The sequence below is a fragment of the Sminthopsis crassicaudata genome, chromosome 1, assembly GCF_048593235.1.
Source record: "Sminthopsis crassicaudata isolate SCR6 chromosome 1, ASM4859323v1, whole genome shotgun sequence".
Taxonomy (NCBI): Eukaryota; Metazoa; Chordata; class Mammalia; order Dasyuromorphia; family Dasyuridae; genus Sminthopsis; species Sminthopsis crassicaudata.
The window spans coordinates 282,824,769-282,843,828 of NC_133617.1; the positions used below are offsets into that span (position 1 = coordinate 282,824,769).

The window sequence follows — 19,060 nt, forward strand, 5'->3', positions numbered from 1 at the left end:
CAGTGTCAACACCAGGACCCTTGGCAAAATGTGCCTTGGCAAAATCAGAGAAACCTGCAGATTTCTCCAGGGAATCACCATATGCTCTGCTCCTGCCCTGGTCAAACAGACATTCCCCAATAGCTAGACCTCTATGTGATTGAGCATAGCATCAGACAATTAGGCATTCTCTAGTGGCCAAACTTCCATGCACTACATGTAGCCCCAGGGAAACACAGAAACCCCACCTGGCCTTAGTACATTCCAAGCACTACCACAAGGACACCAGCTCAATACCAGACAATCTACTAGATCCCTGCAGCCTCCAGCAGCACCACCTATCTCTCACATCATTCCCTTCTAGCCAGCATCTTATACCAGGATCCCCTGTGGGTTTCAGGGTAACATCAGGTATCCATCAGGCTGAGAGAGAAGGGAAAGGGTGAAGATGAATAAAATAAGAACAACAACAACAACAGAATCTGACCACAAGAAGTTATGATGAAGATAGGGAAGACCAACCAAGAAAAACTCAAAAAAGGACAATAAGATCAAAATACCAATAAGCAAAATTCCTAAGGAAAGTGAAAGGTGGTCTCAAGCCCAGAAAAACTCACGTAAGAGCTAAAAAAAAAAGCTTAAAATCATATAAGAGAAATAGAAAAAAGACTGAGAAAAGAAATGAAAGTCATGCAAAAGAATTGTGAAAAAAGAGTCAATAGCTTAGAAAAACTGCTTAAAAAGTGGAAATGAAGATACAAAAACCCATTGAAGAAACACCTCAAAAGAATATATAATTGGCCAAATGGAAAAGAAGTTATAGCACTTAATTGAGGAAAACAACACCTTTAAAATTAGAACCAAGCAATGATTTTATGCGACATCAAGATTTAATGAACCAAATTTAGAAGAATTTAAAAAAAATGAAAGGAGATGTAAAATACCTTGTGGGGAAAACAATTGACTTGGAAAATAGTTCAGGAGAGACAATATCAGAATCATTGTTCTACCTGAAAGCCATAATCAAAAGGAGAATTTGGACAGAAATTCTAAGAAGTTATTAAGAAAAGCTATCCCTATGTCCTGGAACCAGATAGCAAAATAAGCATTAAAAGAATCTACCATTCACCTCAGGAGAGAGATTCCAAAATAAAAATTCCAAGGAACATAATAGTTAAATTTCAAAACTTGACATCAGGTTGAGGAAAAAATACTACAAGTGGCCTAAAAGAAGCAATTTAAATATTGAGGAGCCATAATCAGTATCACACAGGATCTGCAGAAGCAATTTTAAATGACTAGAGTTCTGATATACAGGAAAGCAAAGGACTAGGACTACAATTAAAGAACATCTACCTGGAAAAAGTAAGCATAATATTTCAAAGAAAAAAAATGGTCATCCAATGAAATAGAAGGATTTCAAAGTTTCATAAGAAGATCAGAATTAAATATGAAAAAAATTGAACTATAATATCAAGACCCAAAAGAAGCACAAATAGGTAAAAAAGGAAAAGAAAACCTAGGGATTTAATATAGCTAAATTGTTTATAAGTCAACAAAGAAAAATGATACCTATAATCCTTTATAATTGTGTCACTAATAGTAGAGATGAAAGGAATACATATAGACAGAGATTATGGATATAAGGTGAATTGAATGAATGGCATTAAAAACCTCGATGAAAAAGAGGAATACACTTGGTTCAGAATGAAAGGAGAGGTAGAATGGTATAAATTATTTTACACTAAGAGATGCAAAAGATGTATTATAGTGAGATGAGGATTGTAGGATGGATGGTGAGCATCACTTGAACCTTACTCAGATCTGGGTTAAAGAGGGAATAATATACAAAATCAGTCGAATATAGGAATATATCTTACCCCAAAGGGAAGTAGCAGGATGGGGAACTGATAGAAGAGGGGACAGGTCAGGGGAAGTAGTGAATAGAAGGAAAACACTGGTGAGGAAGGAAAGAGTGAAAGGAGAAAGAAAACAAACAGGGGAGAAAATATGATGGAGGGAAATAGACAGCTAGTAAACCATAGATGGGAATGGGATAACCTCTTCCATAAAACAGAAGTGAATAGAAGAGTGTAAGAAGAATCTGACAATATATTGTTTACAAGAAATATACTTGAAGCAGAGATGCCCACACACACACTAAGGGTAAGGGGCTGGAACAGAATCCATTATACTTCAGCTGAAATATATTTTGATCTCAGATAAAGCAAAAGGAAAAATAGACCTAATTAAACAAGCTAAAAAGTGTCCTAATAAAAGTTGAATGGTTTGTTTCAGGGAGATATTTGGGAAAGGAGTGGGAAACCAAGAAAGACCACCTAGAGAAAGTATTATTTCAACTGATTCTTGATAGAAGCCAGGGAGTCTGAGAGAAGGAGGTGAAGGAAAGTACCCCTGGTGGGGGTATAGTCAATTCAAAGATACAGAGATGGGATGTAGAGCATTATATATGCAATAAGTAAGGCCCAAGAGGTAACTAGGCCAGTATGACTAGATAATAGAGTTCATATGTAATAAGTTGGGAAGATAGGAAATAATCAAGCAGTGAAGAGTTTTAAGTGACAGTAGAGTATTAGAGCTAATAAGGAGCCACTTAAATTTATTGAGGAGTTGAGGATGTGATTAGATTTGTATTGTAGGAAAATCACTTTGGCAGCTGTATGATATTGGAATGTAGAGAAATTAGTGTCAGGGAGAAAAATCAAGAAGATTTTTTTTTCTTGGTGCCAGTAAAAAAATCATTGAAGTCAAAAGAAACTTTTTTCTTGAATAAAATATCAGGGATGTTGGTTGCTTTGTAGAGAGATTGAAGGCTGAATATTAAAATGTGGACATAAATTTTTTTTTGCAAGTGTGTCATCTGGAGATTGAGTGCTTAGAACCTTAATTTTCCCCTTTCCCATAGGTAATATCAAGAATGATGGAATGTGGCTTACTTTCATCTTGTTTCAAGGCTCATTGGATATTGTGTATTGGAAGTTTCCTTCTTGGTAAAATTATGCTGGCAGTTAATTTTGGATTGTATTAGAGAAGGAATTAAGCATTTTTCTAGTGTTTTGTGTAGAAGGCTACATATTTGTAGATGTGGGAGGAGAAAGAAGAATAAAAACAGCCTATTGCCCCCTGGAAATTTTGCTTTCTGATCTGGCATAGTGAGACTGCATTGTTGCTCTGTGGAAATTGTCTAATATTAGGTTTTCAACACTTTCTGAACCAGTGTGAGACTTTCAAAATAGTGACTAAGTAAATTAATTTTTTGTAAGTGTTTAATACATTTTACTGAAGTTTTTAGAATGCTATTGACATTAGTTTATAAATAAGTTTTCAAATCAACAAGCAACAAACACTGGGCATTTTACAAAATGCTAGGCAGTATGCTTAGCTTTGGGAATACTATTTTGTTGTTGTTTAGTCATTTTTCAGTTATGTCTGACTCTTCATGTCCTCATTTGAGGTTTAACTGGAAAAGATATTGAAGTAGTTTGCCATTTTCTTCTCCAGCTTATTTTATAGATGAGGAAACAGAGGCAAATGGGGTTAAGTGACTTGTCCAAGGTCACACATGTATTTGATAATGGATTTGAATTCAGGAAGAGGAATCTAGTTGTTTCTCCCCTCACCCCCACCCCCTTTGGGAATAGAATAAAAGTCTATGCCCTCAAGGAACTTATATTCTAATTGGGGAAGACAACTTATAAAAGAAAATTGAAAAAAGGGAGAAATATCCAGATAGGATTATAGTAGTAGAAAAAAATCTGGCCTATCAGAACTGCAGTTTAGAATGGGGTAAAGAACTTTGTCATTGACTAATGTGATTAAGGCATGGTTAAGCAAGTTAGGTGAAACAGGAATAATTATGAAGTTGGCTAAAGAGATGCAGTGCTTTATTCTCTACTCTTTTGTGAATCCTATAGGGATTTAATGTTAAATGTTATGAAGTCACATGATTACTGTTTCCCTGCCATTTGTACCCTTTGGGGGGGGGCATCTCAAGAGAGGCATGATTGTGTGGTTGAAAGGATACTGGCCTAGAAATCATAAGTTCTATTTCTGCCACTAGCTAGCTATGCTACCTTGGAAGAGCCATGTGATCATTCTGAGGTTCCATTTCTTTATCCGTAAAGTGAAACAGTAAGATTCAATAATGTGTAATGTCTCAAACACTAAAGTTTGAAGAACGAATGATTACTATCTAGTTAGTTGAGAAAAACCTTAACTAGACTTAAGTAGCTACAATGTAAACAGTGACAGTCATTGATGCTATTAAAGTTTTGAAGCTTTGAGTTTGTGGGGAGTGTAATACACTTCCTGGCAGTTGACTGGTTGACTCCACAAGGTGGGAGTATTTTCCCTGTTTCTCAGAAAGTCAGTTATCTTTTATTCTCTAGCTTTGCTTCATCCTATGGGACAGCATCAATTTACTCTTAAAGAATGTATGTATTTGTAGATTTACCCAATCAGAAACTAGTTCATCTATTAGGAGACTGTAGCTCCTTCTTGAACTTAATATACTTCAATGAGTTCTAGTCACATCTACCAAGAAGTTATTAACTTGCAATTTTCCAAAATTCTGGGAACCTTAATGGGTACAGAAGCTTTGACATTCAAGAAGCATGTCTATGACATGCACTGTTTAAATATGTTTTCCTGTGGCTATGCTCTTTCAAGTGGGAAAAGGCACACATGATTGATTTAAACTCACACATCCACCTGAGATTTCTTTTAATCTTAACAAAGGGATTCTGGATTATGACTCCTCATATGGAAGATAGACTCTAGTGCTAGCTAGATTTAGGATTATACAGAAGCTTCCACAGTGGCTAATTTTCTCATTCCTTTCTGGTTGATTGTTGGCCATTTCAGCCTGCTATTGTCATTGCTTCTCCTGGTATAACTCTGAAATGAACTCTGAATGGGATCTTCTTTTGTGTCTAGTTCACATCTTTTTATTTCCTGTTTCCACCCTTAGTCCTCTGTAAAGTAGCAGAGTGGAGAAAGGTCAGATCGATTCAAGGGGACATTCCATAGACAAAAACCAATTTGTGCTGAATCCAATTTTCATATTTGAATTTTTGGATAGTTTTTGGGGAAAAACAATCATAAGTAACAATTTCAGACTTTTCTTACTTCCCAAAGATATAACATTAAATGTAATGAATTTACATGAGAAAATTTAAAGAAAAAAAAAAGCCTCTCTATTGGAGGTCCTCTCAGTTATGTTAATTATTGTGTTTTTAATCAATGCTCTGTACATATAATGTCACTTTACATTTTTAATTGTTCAGTTAAGAAGAGAAGATTTACAATTATAATCTCTACTTCATAATATGTGCATATTGTCATTTAAATTATATTGAGGTAATGTTCATAATTTTTGTCATAATGTGTTTCTTTTTTGTCATGCTACTTAATTTTAATTTTTTTCTTTATGCATGGATATCTTAGAAAATACACCCAGATTAATACCTGAAAAGGAAAGCATGTATTACCCACGAGTTCAGCACTACCGAGAACTCCTTGACTCCTTGCCCATGGATGCCTATACACATGGCTGCATCCTACACCCAGAACTAACAGTGGACTCCATGATCCCTGCATATGCAACAACAAGGATTCGCAGTATGTAAAGAGTTCAGGTCCTTGGAATTTGTCCCACATTCCTTTTATAACTTATTTGTCTGATTTCTATCATTTCTTTTGGTCGTGAGTAGAGCTTTTCAATTTGTTTCATTTATATTTCTAAGAGTATAATAGAAAATAAATGCTTCAAGTTTCATGATCTCAAATGTAAAGACTTATGAGGAATGAATACCTGATTTATTCAATTATATTTCAATTGAGCTTGACTTTGCAACAAAGGCCTATGGTTGTCCTAGAAAACACTAATGTAAAGAAATTAATGGAAACCTTGCTGTCTGTAGGTAGGAAAATGAAAAGCTATTCTCATATTCCTCTGTAATTTTTAAATAATAATTTATTATCTATTAATATTTCTATTTCCTTCAAATGCTCTGGAGAAGAATGTCAAGCTTCAGTGTTTCTCCTTTGAATATGTCCATGAATTTTATGAATAGTTCTCTACATTTATTAATCTTTCTTACTTTTTGCTCTAGTCTTCCCTATGAGTACCTCTCCTCATTTGCTGTTTCATTTCCATCTTTGATTATGTATCTCCAGGATTATAAACAAATGTTTCTTTGCTTGGGCATAATATGGTTATAAAAAGTTAATTCATGTAGTGGGGTGCAGTAAATAGAGAGGTGGCCTTAAAGACAGGGAAATCTGAACTCAAATCTTGCCCCTGACATACAGTATTGTGAGATTCCTGGCAGTTATTTAATCTCTCAGTGGCCCAGGCAATTCTCTAAGACTATAAAAGTGGTAGAAGGATTTTTTTGCCCTGGGAATTCTATATACCAATGAAATGACAGTCCCAGTCACTATTCCTCCTGAAAGATTTTTGATATTTAGATAAAACTTGGAGTCAGTGGTGTTGTCTCCATGAGTTTTGGCCATATAATTGGCAGGGTATTAATAGATCATTTCCATAACATTTTTCACTATAATGATATCATACACTATACCCCTTTCTGCCTATTCCTTCTTAATTAAGTTTGTATGATTCCAGAGCCTTGATATTATTATTTTTTCATATGTTCATGGCAGTGATGATAATGATAATAATAATTTCTAAAGTTTCTTTATTGCTATGATTAAATACTGATTTTATGATTTACAGTTAGGAGTAGATAAATTCTAATAATTTTTACAGTAATTTTCAGAATTCTTTATTTCCTTCCTCCCCTTGGGGTGTGGTCAGGAAAAAATTTCTAGGGGTGGAATAGTCCTCTGGAAGGAAGGTCTAGGGAAATGGGGAAATGTTGTGGAACTATAGTCATCTAGTTGTCCCAAAGCAATTTGGGACAGCTTATTTACTGTTTTTGTCAATAGAGTCTGAGAGTTTAAGGGCTTCTTTAAAAAAAAAACACTACCACCTTTTTTACTTTTTTAAAAAATACTTTCCTTATTTCTAAATGATTATATTTATAAACATTTAATGGGAAACTGATTCAAAAGCAAATTCTCAGTTTCATTGGACTGACCAAATTTACTCATATTTGAATGAAACCTTATAGTTACACTGTTTTGTCATGTTGTATTTTGTGAAAAAGCTTTGTTTTTGTTTTGATTTTGGAAAATGTTCCAAATATCAGGCCAAATAGGCAATACTGAGTCTGAACTGAAGAAACTTGCCCAAGAAAATCCAGATCTTCAGGATGCATATATAGCAAAGCAAAAACGTCTTAAAGTGAGTAAACCAGCATTATTCCTACCTGTCATTTAGAGTTGCATGTTGATAAAGCATATTTTTTTCCTCTCTTTCTTCAAGCTGTCCTCTTCTTTCTTTCCTCGTTCTTCCTTTCTTCCTTTTCTTCCTTGGGAGTCTTCCAAGAAAAAGTCTTTCACCCCTTCTCCCACTTTGTCACTAATCATCAGAAGGTAGTTTCAGTCATTGGGGATCAGAGGAATTCTTTCACTCATTGGGGACCAGAGGAATTCACTGTGTCCTCTCTACAAGGTGCTCTCCCTCAGCAAAGGGTTCAAGTGTGTGAGTTCAACTCTGCAGAAAATATTCCAGCCCAACAAAAGTCATCTTCTAGATATTATCAGATAGATTCATCAACAACTTTCCCCAATCCCTTCTGTGTTGTCTTTTCTCCTATCCTCTTTGTTTTCCTCTTTTACTTTTTGAGTCCATCTGATTGGGAACATATTTTCACCACCACAACAATCTCTTATCTTCTGCACAAGACTTATACCTGACTGTCGCACCTAGTTTTCCGTAGCATTTTCCCTCACCAAAAAGAGAACCACTATTTTTTGGTAAAATCATCTGTTCTTCATATCTATCTCTATCTCATCTATCTATCTATCTATCCTTCTCTTTGTTTCTTCCTTTGTTTCTTTGTCTTTCTTTGTCTTTCTTTCTTTCTTTGTCTTTCTTTCTTTCTTTCTTTCTTTCTTTCTTTCTTTCTTTCTTTCTTTCTTTCTTTCTTTCTTTCTTTGTTTCTTTGTTTCTTTCTTTCTTTCTTTCTTTCTCTTTCTTTCTCTTTCTTTCTCTTTCTTTGTTTCTTTGTTTCTTTGTTTCTTTGTTTCTTTGTTTCTTTGTTTCTTTCTTTCTTTCTTTCTTTCTCTTTCTTTCTCTTTCTTTGTTTCTTTGTTTCTTTGTTTCTTTGTTTCTTTGTTTCTTTGTTTCTTTCTTTCTTTCTTTCTTTCTTTCTTTCTTTGTTTCTTTGTTTCTTTGTTTCTTTGTTTCTTTCTTTCTTTCTTTCTTTCTTTCTTTCTTTCTTTCTTTCTTTCTTTCTTTCTTTCTTTCTTTCTTTCTTTCTTTCTTTCTTTCTTTCTTTCTTTCTTTCTTTCTTTCTTTCTTTCTTTTCTTTCTTCTTCCCTCTCTCTCTTTCTTTTCATCCATCTGAGCATTTTGGGGATAAAATTTATCCTTTGCTTTCATCACTTTCTATTTTATAGCATTCTGATTTTGTGTCCATTGTCATCTTTCCTTCATTAAATTATAAGAACTTTGAGAATAGAGACTATCCTTTTTCATTTTTGTATCCTCACAGTACCTACTAAAATAACTTACAAATACTAAGAATTCAATAAATATTTGCTAAATTGAATCAGTGACTTACACTGTCAGTGATACATTATTAGTCATATGTTCTCCCTGCCCTCTCTAGTCTTTCTAGGCCTAAAGAGATTTTTATTCCTATATAGATTATCTTTTAGATTGGATATAATGATGGTTATAATGCCTCTCTTTATTGATTAGTCCCTATACTTTTTTTCCTGTAGTTATTTGATGTGGCTTGAAATTGTCCTGAGAAAAGGAAATTATTTATGAGGGCCCTTTTCTGAGCTTAAGTTTTTTTTTTAACAATATTTTTCACTTCTTCTAAGTTAATCTATTTCCTCTTGTTGCCCTCTAGAATAACATGTGTAGAATCATAAGATAGACTGCATTATGTAAGCCACTCATAGAAATTGATTGTGGTTAGTATGTGTTTTTATTTGTTTAGTCAAAGTTACTGGACCATGACAATGTAAAATATTTGAAGAAAATACTTGATGAGCTGGAGAAGGTTCTGGATCAAGTTGAAACTGAATTGCAAAGGAGAAATGAAGAAACTCCAGGCAAGTACTGATTTAGGTATCTCTCTTCTTCCCTCCTGCCAATGCTATCATGCTCACTCTGATAGATTTCATTTCATTCTCCCTATATTTTCTGTTCATATTTTAACTATGATCATGTCATTTGAATGAATTCAGCAAACCTTATGCTTAATGGTTACTTAGGTAATATCTGACAGAAATATGAGAATCAAACAGTTTTTTTTTTTAAAGTGAAAATGATGGCAGCCAATAGCATTCAGAATCCATAGTTCCCTTTCACAATAGTAGCAATGTTTTCTTTCATTCCTATTAATTAACCTGGATTTTTGCCTAAATATTGTTTTTCATTTTGCCTGTCCAGGCATGGCTTTTGCCCCAAGAAGTACAGATGAGAAAAACTTGTGGATCAGGAAGTATGCATATTTATTTGTGGGCAAAGGAAGGCTTCTGTATCTGTGATTTCATCAATGTGGGTGTTTCCCATTGTGAACATCTCTTTTAATAATAAGTATCAGCAATTATTCTGTAGAATAATAGTAAATATCAGCAACTATTCTGTAGCTTTTAATCTTAAAGTAGGACATGCAACCTGTTTTTATATGGATGGCAAGTTAAGAATGATTTTTACATTTTAAATAAAGTTTTGTTATATTTAAAAATGTAAAAACCCCTCATTTTAAGATTAGGTAGTACAGAAATAGGGGGTAGGCCAGGTATATCCCTCAGGATCAAGCTTGCAGATACTTGTGTTAGAGTTGATTAGAACCTGTTCCATGATCACAAAACCACTGTGTATCAAGAGGTAACACTTGAACCCAGATTTTCTTGCTGTGTGAGTTGATTTCCTATTCTTTACATTTTGAGCTGCCTTTAGATCTACATTTAGAGAATCCATATGTTGGGCTAGTTGTGAACATGTGTGGGCTGAGATTTAGGAATAAAATAGTTTCCATGCGTCTATAATATGTTAGTGCTATTTTTGTAGCATGTTGAGCTCTCTAAATGATAATTCTATTACCTAAAACTTTCTTTTTCACTAGGTGCAATATCCCCACTTCAAAAAAAATGACAGCAATGTTATTGACTAGTTGCAGGCTGAACCTGATCTTGATACCTCCATCACACCTGTTGTTTATTGAAATGAGCAGGGAATATATGGATCATGCTGCTATTTGGAGGCCCTAAGCCACATAGGGTCCTTTATAACCATCAGGCAGATTTTAAGTACCAGGGGGCTTCAGAGACCTGAGACCTTAGCAGCTAATAGCTGTTAACACAAAATGATCTTTAGTTTCGAATAAATTAGCTTAAAAAAAAACCATCAAATAACTGCCAAGCATGTTTCTTTAGGAGTAATATAGGAGTTTTAAATGTTGATAGTTTTGCAGTTACTCTTAAAGATGAGGGAATAATGTAGTCAGGCAGCATATCTCCTCTGGGTTCTCTCTGTGTAGTGTTTGCATCTAATTTTCCATGTCTTTTTTCTCTGATTAGAGGAGGGCTGCCAGCCTTGGCTCTGTGGTGAATCTTTCACGTTGGCAGATGTCTCACTTGCTGTCACATTGCATCGACTGAAGTTCCTGGGGTTTGCAAGGAGAAATTGGGGAAACGGAAAGCGACCAAACTTGGAAACCTATTACGAGCGTGTCTTGAAGAGAAAAACATTTAACAAGGTTTTAGGACATGTCAACAATATATTAATCTCGGCAGTGCTGCCAACAGCATTCCGGGTGGCCAAGAAAAGGGCCCCAAAAGTTCTTGGCACCACCTTTGTGGTTGGTCTGCTTGCAGGAATGGGATATTTTGCTTTTGTGCTTTTCAGAAAGAGATTTGGCAATGTGTTTTTATCCCTGAGAGCAAGACAAAATTATTTCTAGGCTTGTGCTGTGTTGGCTATGGCAAGTGATGCAGCCTTTCCAATTGACACTGCTTTCCTAGGGCTGGTAAAGAATTATCCCAAGTGAGTAGGAAAGTGTGCTGATTTAATTTCCTTTATTCTCTGACTAGTTCATGAGGTAAGGGCAAGCTATAGGTTTATCTATCTATTTATTTATTTTTTTTTGTGCTTTAGTAAATTTTGAGTACTTGTTTGCAAGGTTGAATTAATCCATCTTTAAAAAATGGACAAGTTGAATTTATATAAAAGATGTTTTATAGAGTTAGACAATTGCTTCAAGACTGTGATCCCCCTTGCTACATAAATAAAAAGATATACTGCTGAATTATTTATGGAATTTATTATTGTAAAAAGTCAATAGCAGTAACCTATGCTTGCATGCATTTCTTTATCTGAGCATCTCAAAGTACTTTCCGAATCTGTTCTCATTGTCCTTTCAATATCCCATGACATCAGTGGACATTATTCATACAAGCTAGAAATCTATTCTAGTATTGTAGGCCAATGGGCATCCACCTATTTAGCTTAGAGGGTCTTCAGAGATACTAATGAATCTACATTTCTACCCTTTTACTGGTAGTTTAAAGTAGAAACAGGACATGAGGAACAAAAAAGAGGAAGGAATAAGAGAGAAAGAGAAGAAAAAATATAAATTCCACCTTATAAAATGTTGGTATAATCAGTTTATTCTAATGTTAGTCCACTAGGACCATCCATTGCTTGTCCCTTTGCTCAATAATACATTTAATCAGATGTCTCACTAGAGCTCTTGGGCTTGTGATAGAAAGTCTGAAAGTATTTTTGAAGGTAGTAGTTTGGAGAAGAGCCTGAAATTTACCTCTACAACATTGCATTTAAACCTGGTTTTAAAAAATAGATTTGAATCTTTAATAATATCAATTGCTTTTCCAGTTGGAAATCTGGCTAAGATTACCAACAGAATATATTCTCCTTGCCTAGAAAAACAGTGAAACATGCCTGGTTAAGGGTTATATTGCCATTAGTGATGAAGCAAAGCAGTCTTACTTTCCAAAATTGAACCTAAGAGAGCTTAGGGAAGTGTGTTGGTTTTTCTTATGTTGGGTACCATGAATAAATACAAGAAACCAAACTGAAATAAGCTTCAATATTCAGAAAGGGGCAATTTGTTATAATGGAATAAGTTGTGGACCTGGACTTAGATCACTTCAGTTTTTGGCTTTGCTTTGTCATTAACTTAGAACAATCTTTTGACCTCTCTAGGTCCCAGTTATCTCATCTTTAAAAAGAGGGGATGAGACTAAATGATCTTTATGGTCCCTTTTGGCTCCAAAGTTTCTGTGAAAAACTTGCCCCATGCCTGCCTCAGGCTGGCCATGTAGAAATGGCCAAAGAATGCGCTCATTCCTCTCTCTTCCTTTTCATTAATGGAAAACAGTCATACCTAGAAAACAATAACTTGTTGTTAATGGTAAAAAGCAACACATTTTTGTAATTCCATGGCATGCTCCAACAGTTGGGGAAATCTTGATGTACTGGATATGCTCCATTTACAAACACTGAATAATGTCTACAGAGTAAATTTAATCCAACAATATTAACATATTGGCAGTTTTGATTATGTTTTTGCTTTCTATTGAGATGCATTATGCTATAATATATCTGCATTGATTTGCCTCTGGAAAATTTCACTGCATGTATTTATAATGTAACTCATCACTGAAGGCATTAGTAAGTTGTTTGTGGTATTTCCAGGTTATTAAGGTCACTGTCATGTTAAAAGTGGGAGCTTCAGAATAGCAAAACAAAAATTGCATTTTTATAAAAATCAGGAGAAAACTTTCATTGAAAAAAATTCCTTGGCTAGGACACAGAGCAGTAGTTTGGTGCAGACCAATTTTCCAGTTTTTATTGTTAATATGACAAAGACAAGACTAATAAAGTTTTATGAAAAACTTGCAGTCCTTTGTGTGCAAAGGTGATGCCATGGACCCCTATCTGGGATGTCACTTGATACAAGTTGTATAGAAACTTTTTGATGGATTGAAATAACCACAAGATGTCGCTCTTCAACTAGTACTACTTAGCTGACATCAGTTCAGGATGAACAAGTGAAGAACTGGTTTCCCGAGTGTCAGCCTAGAAAACATTTCCATAAGATGAGTATATTAGAAGATTACTAGTGAAATTTATTTCTCATACTATAGAAAAGCACTTCCACACTGGAAAGCCCAGAGTTGTACTGCACGGCTATAGAACCCAATATGTGCAATCCACACAAACTGTTATTACAATATCCTTCTTTGCCAGATACTCTCTATATTTCTATTCATGATCATGAGCCTGGCTTAATTGACCCACAATACACATTGCTGAGTCACAATTTTTTTTTCAATTTCAAAAAAGTACTATAAAGCTCAAAAATGGAAAAATATTATAGGCACTAGGAAGGAACTTCATCTTAGGTTGTTTGCTGAATCCTCATTACTATAATCTTGTTTTCTAACTTTTGCAGTCACACATGTATTGGTTCTATTTTCTGAAGTTTTTGTGTAACTTTTGGTAATTCTGGCTGCTGATAATAACTTATGGATTAGATATAATCCTTAGTCACTTTTATGTCTGTTATCTCTTCTTCACTGGACACAACATATAAACAAGTAGAAACGCAAGATAATATTTTCAATGTAACCCCTTTAAGTGTAATTGGCTAATAAACATGGATTTTAAAGCAAAAATAATTGTAGTAGATTATTTTTCAGATCTTCAATAGAATGTTTTATGGTTTTTCAGGTGGCATAGTGGATAGAGTGCTGGGCTTGAAGACTTGAGTTCAAATTTGGCCTTAGACATTTACCAGCTTGTCTGGGAAAAGTGCTTGACTGATACCTCCTTTAATTTTCTTTTTTTGGAAAATAGGGACAATAATATGCTTATCTCCCACAGTTATTGTCAGAATAAAATGAGATAATATTTGTTGAATTATTTTTCAAATATTAAAATATCATATAAATCTCATTATCATCATCATTATTAATCTTATTAGCAAGTAATCTCATTAGCAAGCACTTTATTTCATTTGATAATTACAACTCTACAAAATAGTAATACGTATTCTTATCCTCATTTAACAGGAAGGAAACTGAGGCTCACACAGCTAATAAGCAATAAGGCCAGGACTTTAGATTTTCTATCTCTAATTCTTCTGTTTCTATATTACCTCATGCTACCTCCATAAAAGGCATATTCATTGACTTATACATTAAGGCGTGTTGAAATAGAGGGAACAGAGCAGTCAACCATTTGATTCAATTAAAACATTTATTTAAGTTTTTATGTGAAAGGTATTGTGGTGGGAATGAGACTGATATTCAGGATATTGAGTTGTGAGCTATATTTTTTAAGTATAAAATTAAATGGCACAATTCATGCAAGTAATATAGTTTCAGTATAAGCATGAATTTTAGGCTATTATTATTCAAATGTCGAAATTAATGTCAGGTAATCAACAAGCATTTTATTAAACACCTATTACACATTACATACAGTATAAAGCCTAGGGGATATAAAGACAAATACAAAATAATCTTGCCCTCAAAGTATATTCTGCTAGGGGAAGCATGTACATATAGTAATATAAATATCACAAAGTATCCTTTGGAAAGGAAGGTGCTAGCTATTGAGGAGACAATCTCCTTCAGGAGGTAGAACTTGAGAATTGGAGGAAGTTAAGAATTGTTAATACTTTAATACTTTAAATATATTTATAAAAACTGGAAAAAAAGAGATGAGGAGGGAAAGTCTTTCAGGTATGGGAGCAGTCAGCACCAAGGATGGAGATGGGAGATGGAATGCTATGTGTGAGGAACAAAAAATAGACTTTTTTGACTGGAGTGCAAAATTTGTGGAAAGGAGTAATATTTAATGATTCTCAAGAAGTAGCATGAATGCTAAATAGAGAAATTTGAATTTTCTCTTAGAGGCAATAGGGAACTACTGGAGCTATTGTAAGTTGAGGAGGAGGTGACATGGTCATATCTGTGTTTTATAAAAATCACTTTGGTAATTCAATGGAGGATGCGTAGAGGTGGAGAAACAAGGCAGAGAAATCAACTAATGGACTAATGTACAAGCCCTGGTAAGAGATAAAGAGGGCCTTAATTAGGTGTTAGTTATATGAGTCAAGTAAAGGAAATGTATATAAGAGATGTTTGTTGGGGTAAGTTAAATTTGAGATGTTTATGGGATATCCATTTTGAAATGTCCAATAAATAAAGATTATAGATGGATATCTATCTATCTATCTATCTATCTGTCTGTCTGTCTGTCTGTCTGTCTATCTATCTATACCTGGAAATTATTTGTAAAGAGAGATAATTGAACTGAAGGGAGAGAGTATAGAGAGAAAAGAGGAGTGGGATCAAGAAAAATGAGGTTCAGTTTAATAATGAGGTTAGAAGCCAGATCATACATTAATGCATTGTTGGTAGAATTGTGAACTGATCTAACCATTCTGTAAAACATTTTGCAACCATGCCCCAAGGGCTATAGAACCATGTGTATCCATTGACCTAACAATAAAACTACTAGGTCTATATCCCAAAAGAGGTAAGCCCCCCAAAAAAGTACCTACATATACAAAATATTTCTGGTGGCTCTTTGCTCAGGGCAAACATTTGGAAATTGAAGGGCATGCTCATTAACTGTGGAATGGCCGAATAAACTGTGGTATGTAATCATGATGAAATATTATTGTAATGTAAGAAATGATTTTTATAGGATGCTTTCATGATTTCATACAAAGAGAATGTATTGTATACAAAGTAAGAGCAATAGTGTAGGATGACCAGTTGTGAATGACTTTGCTAGTCTCAGCAATATAACAATCTGAGACAACTCTGAAGGACTTAAGAGGAAAAATGTTATTCAAACCAGAGAAAAAACTGATTATTTCTGGATGCAGATTGAAGCATACCCTTTTAAAATTTTATTTTTTCTTGAGTTTTTTTTTGGGGGGGAGAATCTAAGATTTCTTTCACAACATAACTTTTATGGAAATAGTTTTCACATGTTCCTTCTCAATGGGGGTGGTGGTAAGGGAGGAAGAGAGATAATCTGGAATTCAGTTTTTAAAACAAACATTAAAAATGTTTTATTTATAACTGGGGAAAAATAAACTATTAAATAGGAAATAACATATATGCACTTGTACACTTTAAATATATGTATAAAAACTGAAAAAGGAAGCCAGGTTATAAAGAATTTAGTAGAGGATGACAGCTGGAAAAATAGAAATTTGTATTGTGTAGTTGTTTCAGTGTTGTCTCTCTATTCATGATCCTATTTTGGAGTTTTCTTGGCAGCAATACTGAGTACTTTATCATTTCCGTCTTGAGCTTACTTTACAGAGGCAAACAGGGTTAAGTGACACACATCTAATAAGTGTCTAAGGCCAGATTTGAATCCAGGCATATGAGTCTTTCTGATTTCAGTCCTAGTACTCTATTGTATCATCTAGCTGACTAAAATAAAAATACTAATAGTTTTAGTAAGGAATTTAACTGAGAAAGGGAGAGGAATATTAAATTCATGGGAAGATAATCTAGTGAAAAATTTTTAAGGATAGTGGATAATTAGGCATGTAGGTAGGAAGTAGAGAAGGAACAAGTAGAAAATGGAGGGATTGAAAATGTGAGAGAGAGGCAGAGGCAGAGGCAGAGAGGAGGATGAGGAAAGAAGGAGGAGGAAGAAGTAGTAGTACTAGTAGTAGCAGCAGCAGCAGTAGTAGTAGTAGTAGTAGTAGTAATAGTAGTAGTAGTAGGAAGAGGAGGAAGGGAGAGGTAAGGGGGGTAGAGAGAGATGATTATAGCATAGTGATCTGCTGCAGAAATGAAAAGAATTTGGATCAAGGATATAGAATGGTATACCTTGGTGAGGTTAAAGGGCTACCTCTTCATCAGAGACTAAAGTAAAGGCATGGAGATCAAAGGTTTGTGAGATCAGGAGGTGAGAAGAGGAAGCCTAAAAATGAATTACCTTAATTAATAATATTTATTTTCATCAAATCACAAAATAGCTTCATATATCAATGCATTAATAGGGAAGTTTTAAAATTTACATTTATATAGTTTTATGTCTGGGTAAATGATAGATTTCAGGATATTCCAAATTCTCTTTTTAGCTTTGATTTTGATCATTTCTTTTTCCCTTCTACTGAATTAAAATGAAATAATAGCATACAATTCTATGTGGAGCACCCCATGCTGATGATTAGTCATAGCCATATTGCCACAAATTGGTTTTTCCCTGTGCTGTATGATTGCCTCTCAAATGCTTTCCTTTTATATTTATGGGTAGCAGAATTGCCTAATCTTTTCTATTTACTGCAACACTTACATATATTTCTAAATTTCTTGTGTTAGACCAAGGAAAGAGGTCCCCCACATCTGTTGAAGAAAACTCATACTCAGACGATCTTCTTAAGAATGAGAAAAGAAAGTCTTTGGAGGTAATTGACTGAACTAAGAGGGGGAAGAAAGAAGAGATCTTAGCAGCCACAGGTTGCTATAGAAGGCAGGCAGTGATCAGGTTCAGAAAAGCATATTGTTTTACAAGAGCTGAGCCCTGACCTCAGTTTGATCCAGGTGCTGACAGATGGAAAGATGCTAGAGTACAAAATATAAGCAAAGAAGCAACCAGGGTTTGAGGTTCAGAGAAAGCCAGTTTTCCTATCTGGTGCCAAAACTGTATGATTTTAAGCAAGTATGCAAACCCACTTGACATTTTACTTTTAAAACCTCTTTCGTAAAGTTAAGTCAAAAGATGCAACTCATTAGAGTCCATTCTTTTGTTTTTGTATTTTTTGTTAGAACACTTACAAAGTGGCATGTAATCACTAATAGTTTTCTTCTGCAAAATTCTTCTAAACACAGCAGAAACAAATACTTTAAAAAAGAGATCTTAATAGTGCCATCCCTATTGTGTAACCAGAGATGAACAATTGAGACTAAAGGGTAAAGTATTTCCTAACTAGGATCAGTGCGACCCTTGGAAATTACTATTGTGGAAGGTTACTATTCTGCTTTTTTTTAAAGTAGGGGAATAACAGTCCGTATACACAGGGATAGACAGGTATAGAAACAAAACATGAGCTGGATAGGATGGACTGAGATACCAAGAGAAACAGCCTAAAATGGATGGAAGAGACAATGGAGTATCAGTAAAGGAGAGCAGGGGATCAGAATGGATGAAGCAGATAGAAATCAATGGTAGAAATTAGTTGTTTTCTAACTCATTGATTTGCCTAAAGTCATATAACTAAGTATTAGATTTAGAATTTGAACTTGGATCCCTGAATCCAAAACTGTTGCTCTTCCACCAGATAGGAAAAATTGCTATATTATTTCCAAAGCCAAATAAGACACTTTTATTCTGTGGGATAGCACTAAAACAATTCAGATTACTTCAGGTTTTTGTTTGTTTCCTAATCACACAAAACATTAGAAATATTTAAGTGTTTTCAAGTTGATGTCTCCTAGAATGAAATAATTACATTCTCGATGAGAGTCAGATGTTTGTGATCATAATTAAGTAAATTAGATATATGTTCTTTAAAAAAATTGTCAGCATAGTGATCATATATTGAATTTGGAAAGCCATTTTTTCTTGTTGATTGATTCACTTTTGATAGACTTCGTATTAATTTCGTTTTAACCAATTTAGTTATTCACCAAAGTCATAATCCTCTATTTTCCATATTTTTCTCATCTGATGCATCATAACCAATTCTCAAGTAACATATAACTCATTTTCAATCATTATTAACTCAAAATACTTATCTCAGCCCAACGTCCCTTTATTATATTCTTTTCTCAGAATTTTTGTGAGTTATTGGTGCTTTAATTCTTTATCTTATATTACATATCTTGATGTTTTAATACTGAATTTTTAGGCTAATATTTTATATAGAGTTCTATAAGATATGGAAATTCATTTTGTATGTATAGCTAT

The 19,060-nt window shown here is 34.3% G+C and overlaps 1 protein-coding gene across 1 annotated transcript in view; it reads left to right on the forward strand.

Annotated features, from left to right (window-relative positions):
• Nucleotides 1–13,788, forward strand: part of GDAP1 (ganglioside induced differentiation associated protein 1) — a 38,660-nt gene extending 24,872 nt beyond the window's left edge. The window contains exons 3-6 of the mRNA XM_074278908.1: nt 5,446–5,619; nt 7,215–7,309; nt 9,081–9,195; nt 10,669–13,788. Coding sequence (XP_074135009.1) covers nt 5,446–5,619; nt 7,215–7,309; nt 9,081–9,195; nt 10,669–11,051 — 767 coding nt within the window. The 3' untranslated portion in view covers nt 11,052–13,788. The remainder of the gene's footprint in view (nt 1–5,445; nt 5,620–7,214; nt 7,310–9,080; nt 9,196–10,668) is intronic.
• The last annotated feature ends 5,272 nt before the right edge of the window (nt 13,789–19,060 follow it).